General features: G+C 42.8%; 1 protein-coding gene across 11 annotated transcripts in view; it reads left to right on the forward strand.

The window, feature by feature from the left end:
- Positions 1 to 9,409, forward strand: part of MBD5 (methyl-CpG binding domain protein 5) — a 461,494-nt gene extending 452,085 nt beyond the window's left edge. For 10 of the 11 annotated variants that reach the window (XM_053670699.1, XM_053670694.1, XM_053670695.1 and 7 more), the window contains 2 exons: positions 2,278 to 2,353; positions 5,283 to 9,408. In XM_053670699.1, coding sequence (XP_053526674.1) covers positions 2,278 to 2,353; positions 5,283 to 5,354 — 148 coding nt within the window. In that variant the 3' untranslated portion in view covers positions 5,355 to 9,408. Of the gene's footprint in view, positions 1 to 2,277; positions 2,354 to 5,282 lie in introns of all 11 variants that reach the window. The other variant, XM_053670702.1, reaches the window with a different exon arrangement.
- Positions 9,410 to 15,421: the final 6,012 nt, after the last annotated feature.

Below are 15,421 nucleotides of genomic sequence, written 5' to 3' on the forward strand. Positions count from 1 at the left end.
ACTGACTCCCCAAGATAACCAGGGCCTCTTAAAACACTGAATGGGTAGGTAATAAAAGACAATATATAAATAGGTTGTATCAACTCGGACGGTGCTCGAAAACAGTGATAAGGGGGGGAAAAAAGATCAGTTGCAGAATAGTGTGGATATCAGGACAACATTTCTGTGTGTATATGTTTATATATTTTTACTGAATTTATTGGGATGACATTGACTAATAAAATTACATAGGTTTCAGGTAGACAGTTCTACAATACATTACCTGTACTGTGTGTTCACCACCCCAAGTCAAGTGTCCTTCCATCGCCATTTGTCCCCCACTGCATACCCGCTCCTACCTCCTCCCACCCCCCTTCCCTTCCACTGTCACCATGCTGTTGTCTATGAGTTTACTGTGGGTTGGGGGGGAGGGGGGGGTAATCCCTTCACCTTTTTCACCCTGCGACCCCCTCCCCTCTGACAGCTGCCTGTCAGTTCTCTGTATTAATAAGTCTGGTTCGATTTTGTTTTCTAGTTTATTTTGTTCATTAGATTCCAAAAACCAATACAACAGTACTAGGTATTGTTCATGGATATATTATATAAAATGTGAAAACATTCTAAAAGGATATACAACACAGTTGCCCTTGGGGAGGAGGGTGGAAGAGAATGGGACCAGGAACTGATGACAAATGGGAACTTTAGCTTTAATTTTTCAAATGAAAAAGACTTAAAGGGGGGGGGGGAAATGCAGACAACTATAATGGACCAACAATAAAATAACTTTTAAAAACTGAAAGAAAATATGTCATTTATTAACAGGTTTGTTCTTGGAAATGGGTTTGTTAGGAGTAATTTATTTTATGTACTTTTCTGCATTGTTTACATTTCTAAAAAAAATAAATGGGAAGAATATGAGAGCTAGAGGCTAGCTTACAGGTTAGCAGAAGGTGAGTGAGAGGGTTTGGGGAATATATTACCCTTATAGTATAGTTAAAATCGATACATTAATCTTTCCTTCCAGTTAAACTGACAAGTGCATACTATATGTTTTCCAACATATAGGGCCATTGTGCTACCTTTGGACACATATTTTTGGTTAGTAAATACAGGCATCCATGATGTGCCTAGCCATATACCACCCAGGAATGGAGGACTCCGAGTTCCCCAAGGTGTACACAGAAACTGAATGTGTGACTTGCCCAGCCCTGGTATACGAGGGTAGACCCTGGTGAGGACTGTGGTAAACCAGAAGGCCTCATCTAAAGGCATTTCTCTCAAGTTCACATGGGTATTTAAACACATTACAACCAAATTACATAGGACTGTGAGACAGACTCTTCCACAATTGTAAATCCAATCTCCACATAGACGTTGAGGTACGATTATGAAAAGTTTTACCTTTGCACCTTTTCTACTCATTTTCAGGACAAGATAAATGAAATGAATGACCTTATTCAGAATAATTGGGTGATTATTTATATGTATAAAGAAGGGGAAACAGGTTAACAGAATGGACAAGGGCACATAACTACAGAAGTGAATAATGTGGATTTGCCTGGTTTTAGTTCAACAGCTACCTAGATGTAAGTTTCGATACAGGCAGATGTACCGCGTATGTTATATAAACATGTGTAAGAGAAGGGGAATGGGAAGAAAAGGTCGCACAAGTGGCAGACACTCTGAGGCCGTCATTCTTCATCTGTTTGAATAGTTATGCTATTTTGGTTTTTGGGAAAACGTGGGGGTTGGCCAGGCATGGACGGAGCCTCGGGTGTGGCAAGTTAACCGTTTCCCATCTGGATATCAGCCTTCGTTCGCTCGACTCCAGAATCCAGGAGCTCCAGAGAGGGAAGAGGGAGCTCCCTAGTGGCCAGAGCTTGCATTTCAGCCCCTCCACCCTCCCTCTTGGCCACATTGCCTTCCTGCCTGCAAAGAAACAAGCCAGAACAACGAGCAATACAGGGCAGGCTGGAATCTGGGAAGACAAGCTGCGTCTACGGGAAGGGAGACCCGTGGCCCAAATTTCTTGCAAAATTATCAGGAAGAAGCACATGGAAGGGAAAAGAATCCATTTCCCCAGTCATGCGTTCATTTTTTTCCCCATAATTCTGCTACTTTATCATCAGTATTCAGTGGTGAGAATTCCACAGTGCTTTGTCATCTGAATTTTCCCAATGCAAATATAAGTTGATTTTTTCTGATGGAATTGGTACTTCTGTTTTCTGACTAGGGAATTATATTGCACTTTTGTTTCTTTAACCTATTAATCTGATGTGTTGTTTTCATTAATTCTAGAAGTGGAAAGCTAAATAACCATTTAGAAGCTGCTATTCATGAGGCCATGAGTGAACTGGACAAAATGTCTGGGACTGTAAGTTAATTTATTTTTCCATTATATTGTGTTTCCTTGAAAATAAATTATATTACATTTTTTGCTGAAGCTTCTAAATATTGTCAAGCAACTCTCGGACCAATACTAAATTACTAGACTCGAAAAAAGACTAATATCGAAAACATTCAAAGTAATTTAAGAAAAAACAACCTAGCAGTATTTACTATGTCTTTTTCTGATATAAGTAACTTTGGGGTTTTTTCCCCACATAGCATTCATTTAAAATATGAGTAGGAAAATATTGAAGTTCAAACCGCAGCTTTCTGCATTGGACTCTAAGTAGCAGTAACCATTCATCAGTGTTGGCTAAATGTTCAGTAGCACAAATTTCACTCTGTTCCTAGAATGAAAAGTGAAATTGAACAACAGGGTCAAGATCAAGAGTATTTAGACCTCTCATTTTTCTTCCACTGTTACCTAAAAAATAAAATATTCAGCACAAAATTCTGTTATTAAAGTAACTAAGACTATAACCTCTGGCTTTAAGAAGTAGTGTCTACTTTTTCTTTATTAAACAGTGCATGTAATAGCGTTGAATGTGAGCAATGTGATCATTATCCTCCAGTCCCCTAATGTAAACCCTTAAAATATAATTTGGGGAATCTCTGTAAAAATGTGAATTATCTAAAGCTATTCAGCTATAAAAGGTCATTTCTTTTACTCTGACTGTTATGCAGTAGCCACTGGATAGGTTTCAGAACAAGGTTATCTGAAACCTATTCAGCGGCTACTGCATAACAGATACATGGTATAGATTCAGAGAGTGTCTGGATTTTTATGGGCTTTAAAGACTCTGATCCAACCCGTCCATTCACAGATGGGTGCACTGAGGCCCTGAGATGTTAAATTTCCTGATAGAATTACAGGAAAAGTCTAGAGCAGTGATTGTACACTCAACCTTCTAGGACCAAACAATGTCAATAGGTCAGGTGCATTAGGTATGAGAAAAGCAGCAATGTGAGTGGACTGAGAAATGCCCACGGAGATGCACTGGTCGGGGTAGGCTGCCTGCCACCCTCTCAGTCTCAGAGGCTCAACACGGTAAAGGCTCATGCAGGTCTGATTCTAGTTGGCGAAGGTCTTGCTCCACACAGTTACTCAGCGGCTCAGGTTTTTTCTGCATCTAGTGTCCACTATTCCTTAGAGCCTCAGCGTGCTCCATTATATCCTTTGCATCCCACCCAGCTACTGAGAGAAGAGAGAGTACACAGAGGTCGTCACCAGGATAGGTTTTATGGGTGAGGCCTGGATGCTCATCACTTTTGCTGACTTTCCTGGCCTGACCCAAGCATGTGGCCCTCTTAACATTCTATCACGTGCCTGCTCAGGAAGAAGAGAAAATGGGTTTGGCGAGCATCTCACTGGTGTCTGCTCAGGGCATTGGGCCTTCGTGGATGGGGGGCAGTTGGAGCAACAGGGACTGCAGCGACCCTGAGAGCGTGCTCTGTCCGGAGGAGGGCCCTTTTCCAAGCTCTGGCAGATCTGCACCGTGTGGGAAATTGCACCAGCGTTCCAAGATTTTTCTGTTTTTTTGTGAGATCCCAGAAGTCTAGAAATAAAATTTTCCTCCTTCCCGCTCTCTCTTTTTAAGTGTTGACAACTATTTTTTAAATATTAGAACATCATATGGCTACACAAAATACCTTTTCAGGCCACATTTGGCCCAGGGGTTACTAATTTACATTCTCAAATAAAGGCTTTTTTCCTCAGTTATAAAACAGTTTCAGTTATAGCTCCTTATCAGAAACTAATAATTTTTTTTAAGAATGTATATGAAGGGGATAGGAAAAAGAGGCAGTTTGAAAAACTCATAAATGTTATTTTAAAATTTTAAATACTATTTTTGAATAAGTTTTCTGCATCTGACCCTGAAGGGCATTGGCCTTTGCCGTTATATAGACACTATCTTCGACACATACAATAGAGCCAGCTTGTAGTGGATCTCAAGAGCTGATTGTTCATACCTCTTCCGAACTCCAGATTCTGAGACATCACATCCGTAGCTTGAAATTGGCCACGGTAGAAGTATTTATACCCTGGAAACTGCCTTGTGCTACCATGCACTTTGGTCCCTCCACAGGGAGCTGGTTGTTAGGCATTTGCTACGCTGCTGCCTTGGGTCCATCCTGCCTTTCCTGGGTCTTGACTTTGCCCTCTCTTATTGGTAGTTACTGTACCACGCAGGGCACCCAATCACCCCTCTAGCACCTGCCATCTGCACCTCTGCACCATACCTGCTGTCTCATACATTCTCTGTGAAGGCTTCCGCTCAGCTCAGTCTGATATACAGCCCTGAATCCTGTTAGTTTCTGTGTTAGTCGATACAGATGAGTTGTATTAATTGCTCTTCCTAGACTACACAGGCTTTGATCTGCCAACAGATGGTAGTGGTGTTCTACTTTCCATCCTGACTCTTCTCACGCATAAACTGCAGAGGTTCTTACTGTCATTGACCCTTCCTAGTTGTAAAATAAGTAGGATGATTGAGCGAAGAAAAAACATGATTGGTGTGTATTTACCCACTTTCCAGAAGCTCGTGAACTCGATGATCGGGAGCTCTCTGTTAGGAAAGGTCTCGTTTTCATCTTTAATGGACAGCAGCAGTAGCATCTGCCTATCACATTTTCCACACGTGAATTTTTCCAGTTCCTCCAATACGTTCCACTGTTTCGGGGGCCCACCGCATATGCTCTGCTTGGAAGTTTCCAGGACCCTCCTATTATGTAGTGACTGTGGGCCCACTGAGATCTAGGTAAAAATCTTGGTAAAATTTTTGAATGCCTCGCAATAGCAGTGATTAGAAAATGAAAGCCTGAGTTTATTTCTCTACTCTGCTTCTTTATCAGAAATCATACAATATTTCTGATTGCAATCTCCGTTATTGTTTTTCCCACCTCTTTTTTTCCAGGTTCACCAAATCCCCCAGGGAGACAGACAAATGAGACCCCCCAAACCCAAGAGGAGGAAGATCTCCAGATAACAGGGACTGCTCCACCACCCACAGTGTTTATTCAAGGGACGTGCACAGACGTATCTCTAGATAGGTATTGATACAGCCACTGTTGTGTCGATATTTATACTCTGGCAGAGAGCTACCACCGCCACAGGGTGCTAAAAGAAATGGGATACAATATTTTTTTGGTCAGGAAAGGTAATGAATGCTGGAAAAAACAATCAAAATCCCTGAATAATGAGAGTGATAAGTGGTCAAGAGATTACTAAGCAACGCTTTTTTTCTATAATACTAAAATTGTGATTATAAGAAATAGTCCAAATGTTTCTGAAGAATTTTCAATGTTGTATATAGAAAATACAGAATTTCATGGCGATATCAGAAATGTAAATATTGTACAATATTGTCATGTACAAGCGTACCTAATGCACACTTTATCTTTTATTGTACAAAGAAATAGTGTACAAAATTCTTTGGTTTCTATGGAGTACACCTACCAGAGACTACCAGTGTAAAGTGATAAATAAAAATACAACCTAAATGCTTTTCTATGATAATGTAAAAGATGCTGTTTTTGTATTTAACAGCAGAGAAGAGGCATGATGCTGTATTCCCTGAATTATGACATGCACCGCACACCGCCGAGTGTCCACTTCTATTGTCTGTTTGCAATGAACCTGGCCTGGAAGTGCTGGACTAGACTTCGGGCGTCCAGGAAATGGAAACCTTGCAGATTTCTAAAGGGATGAGGGCTCACAGGTCTAAATTAAGAACTCAGAAACTGCAACCATTTGTTGCATATTTTTTTTACCTAAGTTTTAATGTAGAATAGATTTTATACAGAAATCTTAGGAGGACTGTTTTCCGCAGTCATTTCTGTAGGCAACATTCAGTAGCCACCTGTGGAACTACATAGTTGATGCTGCACCGCCACCGAGGCTCAGAGTTCAGTCCTTTTACAGACAATACCTGGCAAGGTGAAACTTTCTGTTCCCAGAACCAGAAGCTAAAGCCCCACTTTGAAATCATTATCAGGAGTAAGGTTGATTCTAATTCAGTTTTTCTTGAGCAGCAAAAAAGAAATATAAGTCATCAAAGCAAATTTCATATATCCATTCATCAATGTTACTTAAACCAGGAGTTAAGGTGGCTTACAAAATTATTAGCAGTGGTAATTTTTTATCAGTATTATGTAACATATCAGATTTATTTTATTTAAAGAATTATTTATACCATTAACAGATTCTTATATATATATATATTAATGTGGCTAAATGTGCAGGTTAAATCTATTAACCAAATTATTTATATTATATTAAGTAAGAAAAACATGGAAACAAATGTAGAAAGAAAATACTACATTACGAGTATACAAACCTAAAACTGTGAGCCATTGTAAAGTACAAGGTTATTAATAAGAAATGTAGCACAACATAATTTTCCGTCTTTTTTTCACAGTTTTTGTAGTGGTGGTATAACCTTATCTCCCAGGCAGTTGAGCAAATTTTCAGGCCTCCAGCCTGACTTCTGTTGATGAATTGTCAAAAGTCCATCATCCCTTTATTCTTACTACTACCAGCCTCCACCCCCAAATCCTTATACTCCTAGGGAGCGCTGCCTTGTCCCCCTTGCCTGGGGCTCACTCAACAGCCTAAAAGATCGGGCTGTTGGGAGGCCCTGCCTAGCTGACCCTGGCCCCCAAATGCCCGCCACCTCCCTCACTCCTCCTCTCATCCCGCCCCAAACTCCTCAGAGTTCCAGTAACTCAGGAAGAAGGAGACCAAGGTCATTCCTCCGATTGGTTTCTCGGGGCCACAGCACAGAGCACTGCACCTGAGCTCACCGTTAATATCAACAGCTCTTAATTCTTCCCCCAGGTCTCCTGTGTCTCTGTGTCCTTCCCACTCCCACCCTCGGCCCTACCCCAAGCCTGCTGGCCTGCAGCGGGCCGCCTCGGCCTGGTGGCCCGCAGGCAGGCACCCTTCCTTCCGAGGCAGGTTGGTTTTGTCCTTGGAATAGTGGTGGGATGGCCTGCCCGGTCCTTCATGTAGTCACCTCCAGTAATCTTATACATAGTTTAGTTGGCACATTTTTGTTATAAGTTGATGTGTTTGGCATGTTAAAACCATTAATGTCCATTTCTCTGCACCAACCTGCTTTTCCACTGTTTTGTTTACATGGTTGTTTTTACTCACAGAGAGGTGCCCACGTCTGTGTGCATGTGTGTGCATGTGTGTGTGTGTGTTGATATGCAGAGGTTTTCATAGCCTTTACTTTTTTGTCTTCAGACTGAGTTTGTGTCGACCAAGCCTTCCTTTTTCATATTCTAACCTAACCGGGCCTGTGCTCCCGCCACCTGTGTGTACTTTACATCACGAGACCATGTAAAGTATGTCTGCGCCCATGATTTCACCGGCTGCTCACGGCTTCGATGTGGGTACTGGGTGTCGTTTCAGCCCACATGGGCTTTTCCCCCCGCTCTTTCACAGTTTCGTTTATAGTTTTATGGTTTCGTGTAAGCAGTCATTGTAAATATTGTTAGCATTACAGGTCATGCAGTGCTGTAACATTTTTTTAAAATGTTGCACCTACTTTATGATTAAAAAATTGGTCACCGTACTTGAATTTTGCCCTTAGAGCCATTTCTTTCTCTTTGTACTGAAGCCAATTAATTTTTTTAAATGAAGCTAGCCCTTCTACATTAGTACATTTTTTATTCCCTAAAATAAACTTTTCCCCACCAACATATCTGAGAATGGCAACAGACTGAAGAATTTTTGTTCCTATGAGGAACAGAATCGTCTCCCTTGGAAAAGGAAATCTAGTTTTCTCCTGTTCCCTTAACAGTCTTAGGAGCACAAGGAGAACAGCCTATACTTTTAAGTAGTTTTTGAAGATTATTTCAAATGAGTGAATATTAACAGAGCACCTCTCATTTGATTTGTCTTATTTGTGGCATTAAAAGCAATCAGGGTTTTTATTTATTTAAAGGGACATTTTTGGTTTGTACTTTTCAGTTCTACTGTAAATATAAATGCTTTAAGAAGAATAGCCATCCCTTGTGATATCATGGGCCACTGTTAGTCTTTTATTTAGACCCTGAGTTATTTGCTATGTCTGGTTGTTTGTTTGTTTGTTTTTAACTTAAACCCAACCTTCTTTTTTGAACATAACCCAGTAGAATTGTGGGAGGAGTGGAAGGCAGTTCTTTCGCTTTCTGTAAGTTTTACGAAGATTCTCCACTGACTTTTCCACTGAGGAGTTGATTCCTCATTCCAGACCAGGACAACCCATGGTGGTTAACTCTGGTAATCTGCCGCTCGATTTGCAACGTTCTCTTGGAAGTCACAGGCAGTTTCGCATTGAGATTTTAAAATCTAAGACACTTAAGATGCTGGTTACATCACTCTTCCTAAAAAGAAAGCCAAGGATTCTAGACCTCACCGGAAATGTGATATCTTGTTTACTTTGCCCATTCATGCCCAAATGGTGTAATGCGAAAGACTCGGACTGATCACCACAGTGTATAAAGTGAGTTGTGTGTTACTCGATCCATTGGGGGCTACGAACAAATAATATCAACCAGTCAGAACTGTAATAGAGAACTGTAATACTGAATTAGTTTATCTTTTTCTTTCATTCACTCTGTCACATTTGCATTAGCCAAAGAGATAAGAACATTAGTAATTCATATGTGTAAAAAAACCCCGAAGTGATTATTAAATCAGCGAGCCAAAAAGCAATAAACAAGCATGGGATATCCTGCTAACAGTGGGGAGTCTGATATAGAAAAAATATACAAAAAAGGATTTTCTTAAATATAAAAGATTAATTTGTATCTACTGTAAATGTGTATTATCAGCCTTATGTGCTTTTATACACACTGTGTGTGTGCCTCAGTGACCTTTTATAAGCCGGAAAAAAATGGTTGATTTACTAATTTGCTATGTAAATACAAAGTTGTCTATAAATTGGAAACTTTGATGCCAGATGGCTTCACGATATACAAATGTGTTTTGTAACGTCATGCCGTTATGGATTAAGTGTGAACACACTGGATCGTCTGTGTAGAAGAGTAGCTGTTCACGTTTCACCTGCATCTCAAGTGAGTATCTTTGTCCAGATGTTCATAATCTTAGGAAAAGAAAATGACATGAACATTTTCCATGTGGAAAACAAACATGATTTTGAATTCACCAAAATTCCTTTTACACTCAAGAGTCTTTTCAATTCCATGCTAAATGCCTTATATTGTGAGATTTCCATAGGAAATTCATGAATCCGGGTCTGGGCTCTGCCTAGGAAGCCTCTTCACACCAAATTATTCTATGTTAAATACAGGCTGTGCATCTTAATTTCTAAACCATAGGCAGGGAGATAACCACAGCCACCTTATTGCTTTTAATTTATTCTTTTCTGCTTCATTTCCATGCATCTGGGAAAGCACCACACAGACACACAAGGCCTAGCTCTTGTGCCGAGAATGTCTTCTCCACTCGGGGCCCGCTGGCCTTGGCTCTGTGAACGCTCTGGGTGAGATCACTCTGCGTCGTGGGGGCCATCCTGTGCATTGGAGGTTGTTTGGCAGCTGCCCTGGACTCTACCCACCAGATGCCAGTAGCATCCCTTCCAAATGGTGACAATCAAAAATTAGTCTACACATTGCCAAATGTCTCCTGGAGTGGGAGTCGGGGCCGGGCGTGGGAGACAAAGTGAGCTTTGAAAGCCACTGCCTGAACGGAATTAGTTAGGGAGCATATGTCTGTGTAAAATATGGGCATGTTTTGCGTGCTGTAATCAACAGGAAACTGATTCCTAGACCAAAATCCAAAACAAAATCCATGCCAAGTGAGTGCTTCTCTATCCATGGTTAAGGAAGTGAATGCATTAGCTTTGGTTTCAATTTGAACACATTAGACACTTCTATCATAAGACCCAGGACAACCATGTTTTGAGAACTCCCAGGTAAGGCTGAGGAGAGTAACCTAAACACCATGGTTCTGAGTTTTCAGGAAGACTGATAGCCCACTTTGGGCAATGCAAGGAGGAGCTAATGACAGGGTGGCTCCCTCCCTTGGTCAAGATGAGGAACTAGATTAGGGGACCATGTTATATACATATTTCAACGGTGCTCTACAGCAGTCTGGTTCCGTAATGGGTAGTTATTGTGTGATCCTCTTATTTGTAAGTTTTTATAGAAGCAGTTCAATAGATCTTATAGATATCATGGATACGTTTATTCATTCGATAAATATTTATGGACTTCTCCTCTGTGCCACATCCCGTGCGTGGCAATAGTGCATAAGGCAGACCCATTCTCTGCCCTCACAGAGCTGCCCGAGGAGCTGGCCAATGACACATGTAAGTGCGATAACAGGTGATAGGGCTGGGGCGGGGGAGCCCATCGCTAGCCCCCAGCCTAAGTGAATGGGGATGGCGCTTCTGTGAGGATCAAAGAAGATGAACAGGATCAGTCAGGCAAAGGAGAGGCGTGTGGTCTAGAGGGGGCAAGAGAGACTGAGTCGGGGGCAGAGAGAACAGATGTGCAAGGCGTGGAAGTGGCAGGAGCACGAGTGAAGAATAGAAAACAAAAGGAAGTTATAAAAAGGAAGGGAGCGAAGGGCAAAGTGAGGGTCTGGGCAAGTCTGGTCAGGACTCTGCACTTGAGCATCAGTGTGATGGGGAGCTCTTGTAGGGTTTTCGGGGGTGATATGGTCAGGCTTGTGTTTTAAAAATATTATTCTGACTGCCGTGTGAAGAAGAAGCATTTGAAGGGGGACAGCACTGAAGAACACGCCCGTCATGTCAGGTGCAGCATTTTTAAAACGCATGTGCTTCCTCAGAAACTCAAATAAAATGTGGGGCCACTCTAATTCTTACTGCGTTTGTTGAGCAAGTTCCATCCCAGTCTTGACAGATGTATGTACATATATATGTTTAAGTTCACTTCAGCAGTCATGAAGAAATGCTTCACTTATGATTTTTGCCAGCAATATTCATTCCCTATTTCTTTCACACAAACGAGCGTGCTCTTGGAGCAGTAGTGTTCCAACTCTGACGATTGGAGGTCTGAAAGTTTAACCTCTCAGAGCCTCCTGTTAAACTGCTAGAAAGCAAGTCCTGCCAATGAGAGTACACAGTGTGGGTCAGGTGTAGAACTTTGGAGTGATCACTGCACCCTGCACACAGCCACGGGAAACAGGAAGCTGGAGAGGTGAGCACCACGGGGATGAAAGCACAGGAAAGCGGAACCACGAGGAGTCCAAGCCCAGAGCAAGGCCATCTGGCTGCATGGACCTCTGCCCCGAAGCCGGGGAGACCACTCCATTTCATCATCCAGTCCAGCCCATGGATTGCCCTTGAAAGTACCCCCGGCACAATGAGTCACCTCCTACATTCAATGAACATTGAACTTGAGGGGTTTGAGAGCTAATCGTTTTGTTTTTTAAAGCAGAGGCAGTGCAATAGCAGGCATTCATTTCTATGAGGCAGAGGCCACAAATAGGTCTTCCCTCCAGCACAGGATCCTGTACACAGGACACGGACCCTCGCAGGGAGTCCGCCCATCATAACATTTACAAATTGGGCCCTGGAGAGGGATTGTCCACATTCAAATCCAGGTCAGGCCACCAGCTAGTTGACTTGGGGCAAGTTACTTAACCTATCTATGGTTAGCTTCACCTACAAAAGGGGATAATAATAGCACTTTTCTTTGTGGGGCTAATTAAAGGTTGAATGAGATAATGCAAGTAAAGCAGGCATCAGGATGTTTACTGTTAACCTGAAATAGTTTTAGGTTAGAAAAGGGAACTTTCTGCCAGTCACCAGTGTCAGCCATAAGGAGCAGCCGTGTCTCCCAAGGAAGTCTTTAAAGGCAGGTGCGTGGTCTGCCTGTCCAGGGCAGTTCTGACAGAGCAAACTGCCCCCTGGAAACCTTTCCTGGTTCTCCACACCCAGCCCACAGTCTCTGGATCGATCTCCTAGGGTGTTTCTTAGATGAACTCTACTGTCCGTAAAGCCACATGTCTGTCATGCAGAAATAAACCAGCAAACTGATTTCCCAATAAAATAGCCTGCAAAATCATTTCTCCAGGAAGCTAAGGGCATGGCTCTGATAACCGAAAGAGAAGCCAAACTTCTAACCTTCAGCCTCAGAGTGAGATTGGAAAGGGCTCTTCAAATAAGTAGCACGAGGTGGGAAAATTTTAAGCAACCTAAAATCACTCAAATCAGAGAATGCAGAGTTTAGAATGGAAAAGTGTATTTGACTTAAGAGACTAAAATTTGGGGTCCTAGTTCTTCATATGGGTGGACGTGATCACTAAAAAGACCCTGGGCCCCGCCTCCAGGGGTGTGAATCTAGACACTGAGTGTGACCTCAGGCGAATGACAACCTCCAAGCCTTTGTTTCATCCTCTGAAAATCAGGGATAAAAGAACCTACCTCATAAAATTGTTTAAGGATTAAATTTCCTGAGTGATAGGCATAGAATTAAGTGCTATACAAGTCTAGCTATTATCGTTATTATTACTATTAATCATAGAGGCTGAGGCACACTTAGTTCCTTCAGCCATAGATGGGAATGGTGTAGACTTCGTATATCACTTTTTAAAAGATTTTATGTATTTATTTGAAGGAGAAAGAAAGGGAGAGAATCATCAATGTGTGGTTGCCTCTCAAGCACCCCCTACTGGGTATCTGTCCCAAAAGCCAGGCATAAGCTCTGACCGGGAATTGAACCAGCAACCTTACAGTTCGCAGGCCGACTTAATCCACTGAGCCACACCAGCCAGGGTAGATTATTATTTATTTTTTTTGGAAGCTTATATCTAAATACTTGCTTAGAATCTTCAGGCTGTGTAACTTTAGACACGTCTTGCTAAAAGAGGGGGCAGAACCTGTCAAGCACTGATGGAGGGAGATGGTTTAGCTAAACACGTAGCCTCTCAGCATCGGGGCCTCTTCAAGGTTTCCTGTGTGCTCAGCAACCTGGGCCGCTGCTCTGCACAGTGTGGGGCTTGGAGGACCGGTCGCCAAGGCTTTGGTCCCTGGACTGTGGCCGCATCCCCCAGAACATAGCTTTCTCAGCCAAGGTAATCTTTCAAAGCTTTCGTGGTCAGGGATGATATCCTTAGGAAATCTTCTGTGACCTTTTACAAGCTCTGTCCCCCTTTTCCAATCAAATAGGGATTATTTCGAATTGCTGCTTCTTTCAAATATCAAAACAAGCGTGGAGGGTCAGGAGCCTGTGATTTTAGGCTGACTCTGACTGTTCTGATTTATTTGGGAAAGAATGGAAAGCTAAAATTTGCAGAGCTGGAAAAGAAAGCATGCAGGAATTGGTGGGAGAAATGCACACGCTCTCTCTCTGGACAAGCCATCCGTCTGAGCCAGTCAGCAAAGGCGAAGAGAGACTGTTTCCGCCCCTCTCTGCTGGCTTCCCAGCTCTTCCCTGCATCCAGGGTGATCATGGAGCAGGTGAGGCATCTTAAGAGGAGGGGAAAAGTGTGTGTCTTGTGCCTTGTAAAGCACTGGGTCAGCCCCAAAACTTCAGGCCATAGCGACCACCTCACAGGGAGCCCATAGCCTCTGTGCAGAAAACAAAACAGAGGTATAGCTCCTGCCTCAAGGAGAAGCTTTGTTCTCAAGCAATGCTTTCCAAATTTTATTGACAGAAATTCCTACCCATAAAATAATAAAATTGAGACCATACCATATACAGGTATAAGCATGTGTATGCGTGTGTACAAAACAGAAATTAGGAAAGGCTGAGTTGAATGAAACAGAAATAAAAGTTTTGACATTTCTCTCTCGCCCCAGAGGTCACCTCACATTGTGCCTGTCGTGTGTGTGCCTTCGGCTCTAGAAACCACTCGAGTGATGAGATGCTGGGAGGCCATAGTACGTTTCTCCCACGGGCAGGGCCAGTGACGGAACCAGACCACTGAAGGAGAGACCTGGTTTTTCTTACTCAACTTTCTGTGCTTGATTCTAATTAAATTGTAAAGGAGACAAGAAAGGAAGGAAAGCATTCCTGAAAATCTGATAATGACTGTGGAGTGTATGTTTTATATTAGGTTATGTGGAAAACCTTGATCCTTCCATAAGTTCCAACCGTCTACCAAATACATGCCTTCAAACATGAGACAGGGTCATTACCAGGTTCTGCCATTGGTTTCAGACAGGCGCCACCCCACTGTGCGTGGGGCTGACCACAGGCCCGCCATTGCCCACACCACACTTTTAGGAGTAAATGGGTTCACCTACGGCAGGGTGGGCCTGCCAGCCCACAGACCTGGGCCAGGGACCCTAATTGTGCATGTGCATGTCACTCCATGCACTTCCAGCCTCAAAAGAATCCTGGAACTTTCTGAACAGGTTACCCAGGAAGTGTGGTTCTAGGCAGCTCATTGGTAAAGTCAAGGTACTGTGGGAAAAGAACAGAACTGGGTTCTAGTCTTAGCTCTGCTGTGGCTGTGTGACCTTGGACTTTTCTGAACCTTGGGTTTTCTCATATATCTCTAGGGGCACTAGTATCATCCTACCTGCCCCACAGAGTTATCATGAAGTTCACATGAATGTACAAATAAAGGTATTTTGCAAAAAAAAAAATCATGCAGACCATCGTACGGATGAAATCAAAGTATTCAGACTCGTGTGTCTGTGGACAGGCGCTCTCACACACGTCTTCTCCTGGGCTCTGGGCCTCCCCACTGCAGCCCATCCGGGTTCTAAAGGCAGGTTCTAAAGGCTTTTGCCCTGTTCATTCGGTCAGGAGCACAGCCCTAAAGCCAGTGCGTAAGAGGGGAACTCGACTCCCTCTCTCGATGAAGTGACAGAAATGTGCAGACACATTTATAACAACTACACAAGTTTTCAACAGAATTCGTGATTGGGATATATTCTCTCTGCTGGTAGAAGTATTGCTAAGATAAAAGTAATTACTAATATTTCTGGAGCACTTATATGCCAGGAAAGGTGCTCAGCACTGTGCCTGGTGTGAGAGTTAAATGGCACCCATTCTATGAGACAGATACTAGTCGTCCCCCGTTTTCTGTTACCCAGGTAGAAGTGGCGGCCCTGGCGGGCCGAGG

Source organism: Artibeus jamaicensis, unplaced genomic scaffold (assembly GCF_021234435.1).
Source record: "Artibeus jamaicensis isolate MK-2021 breed Jamaican fruit bat unplaced genomic scaffold, CSHL_Jam_final contig_603, whole genome shotgun sequence".
NCBI lineage: Eukaryota > Metazoa > Chordata > Mammalia > Chiroptera > Phyllostomidae > Artibeus > Artibeus jamaicensis.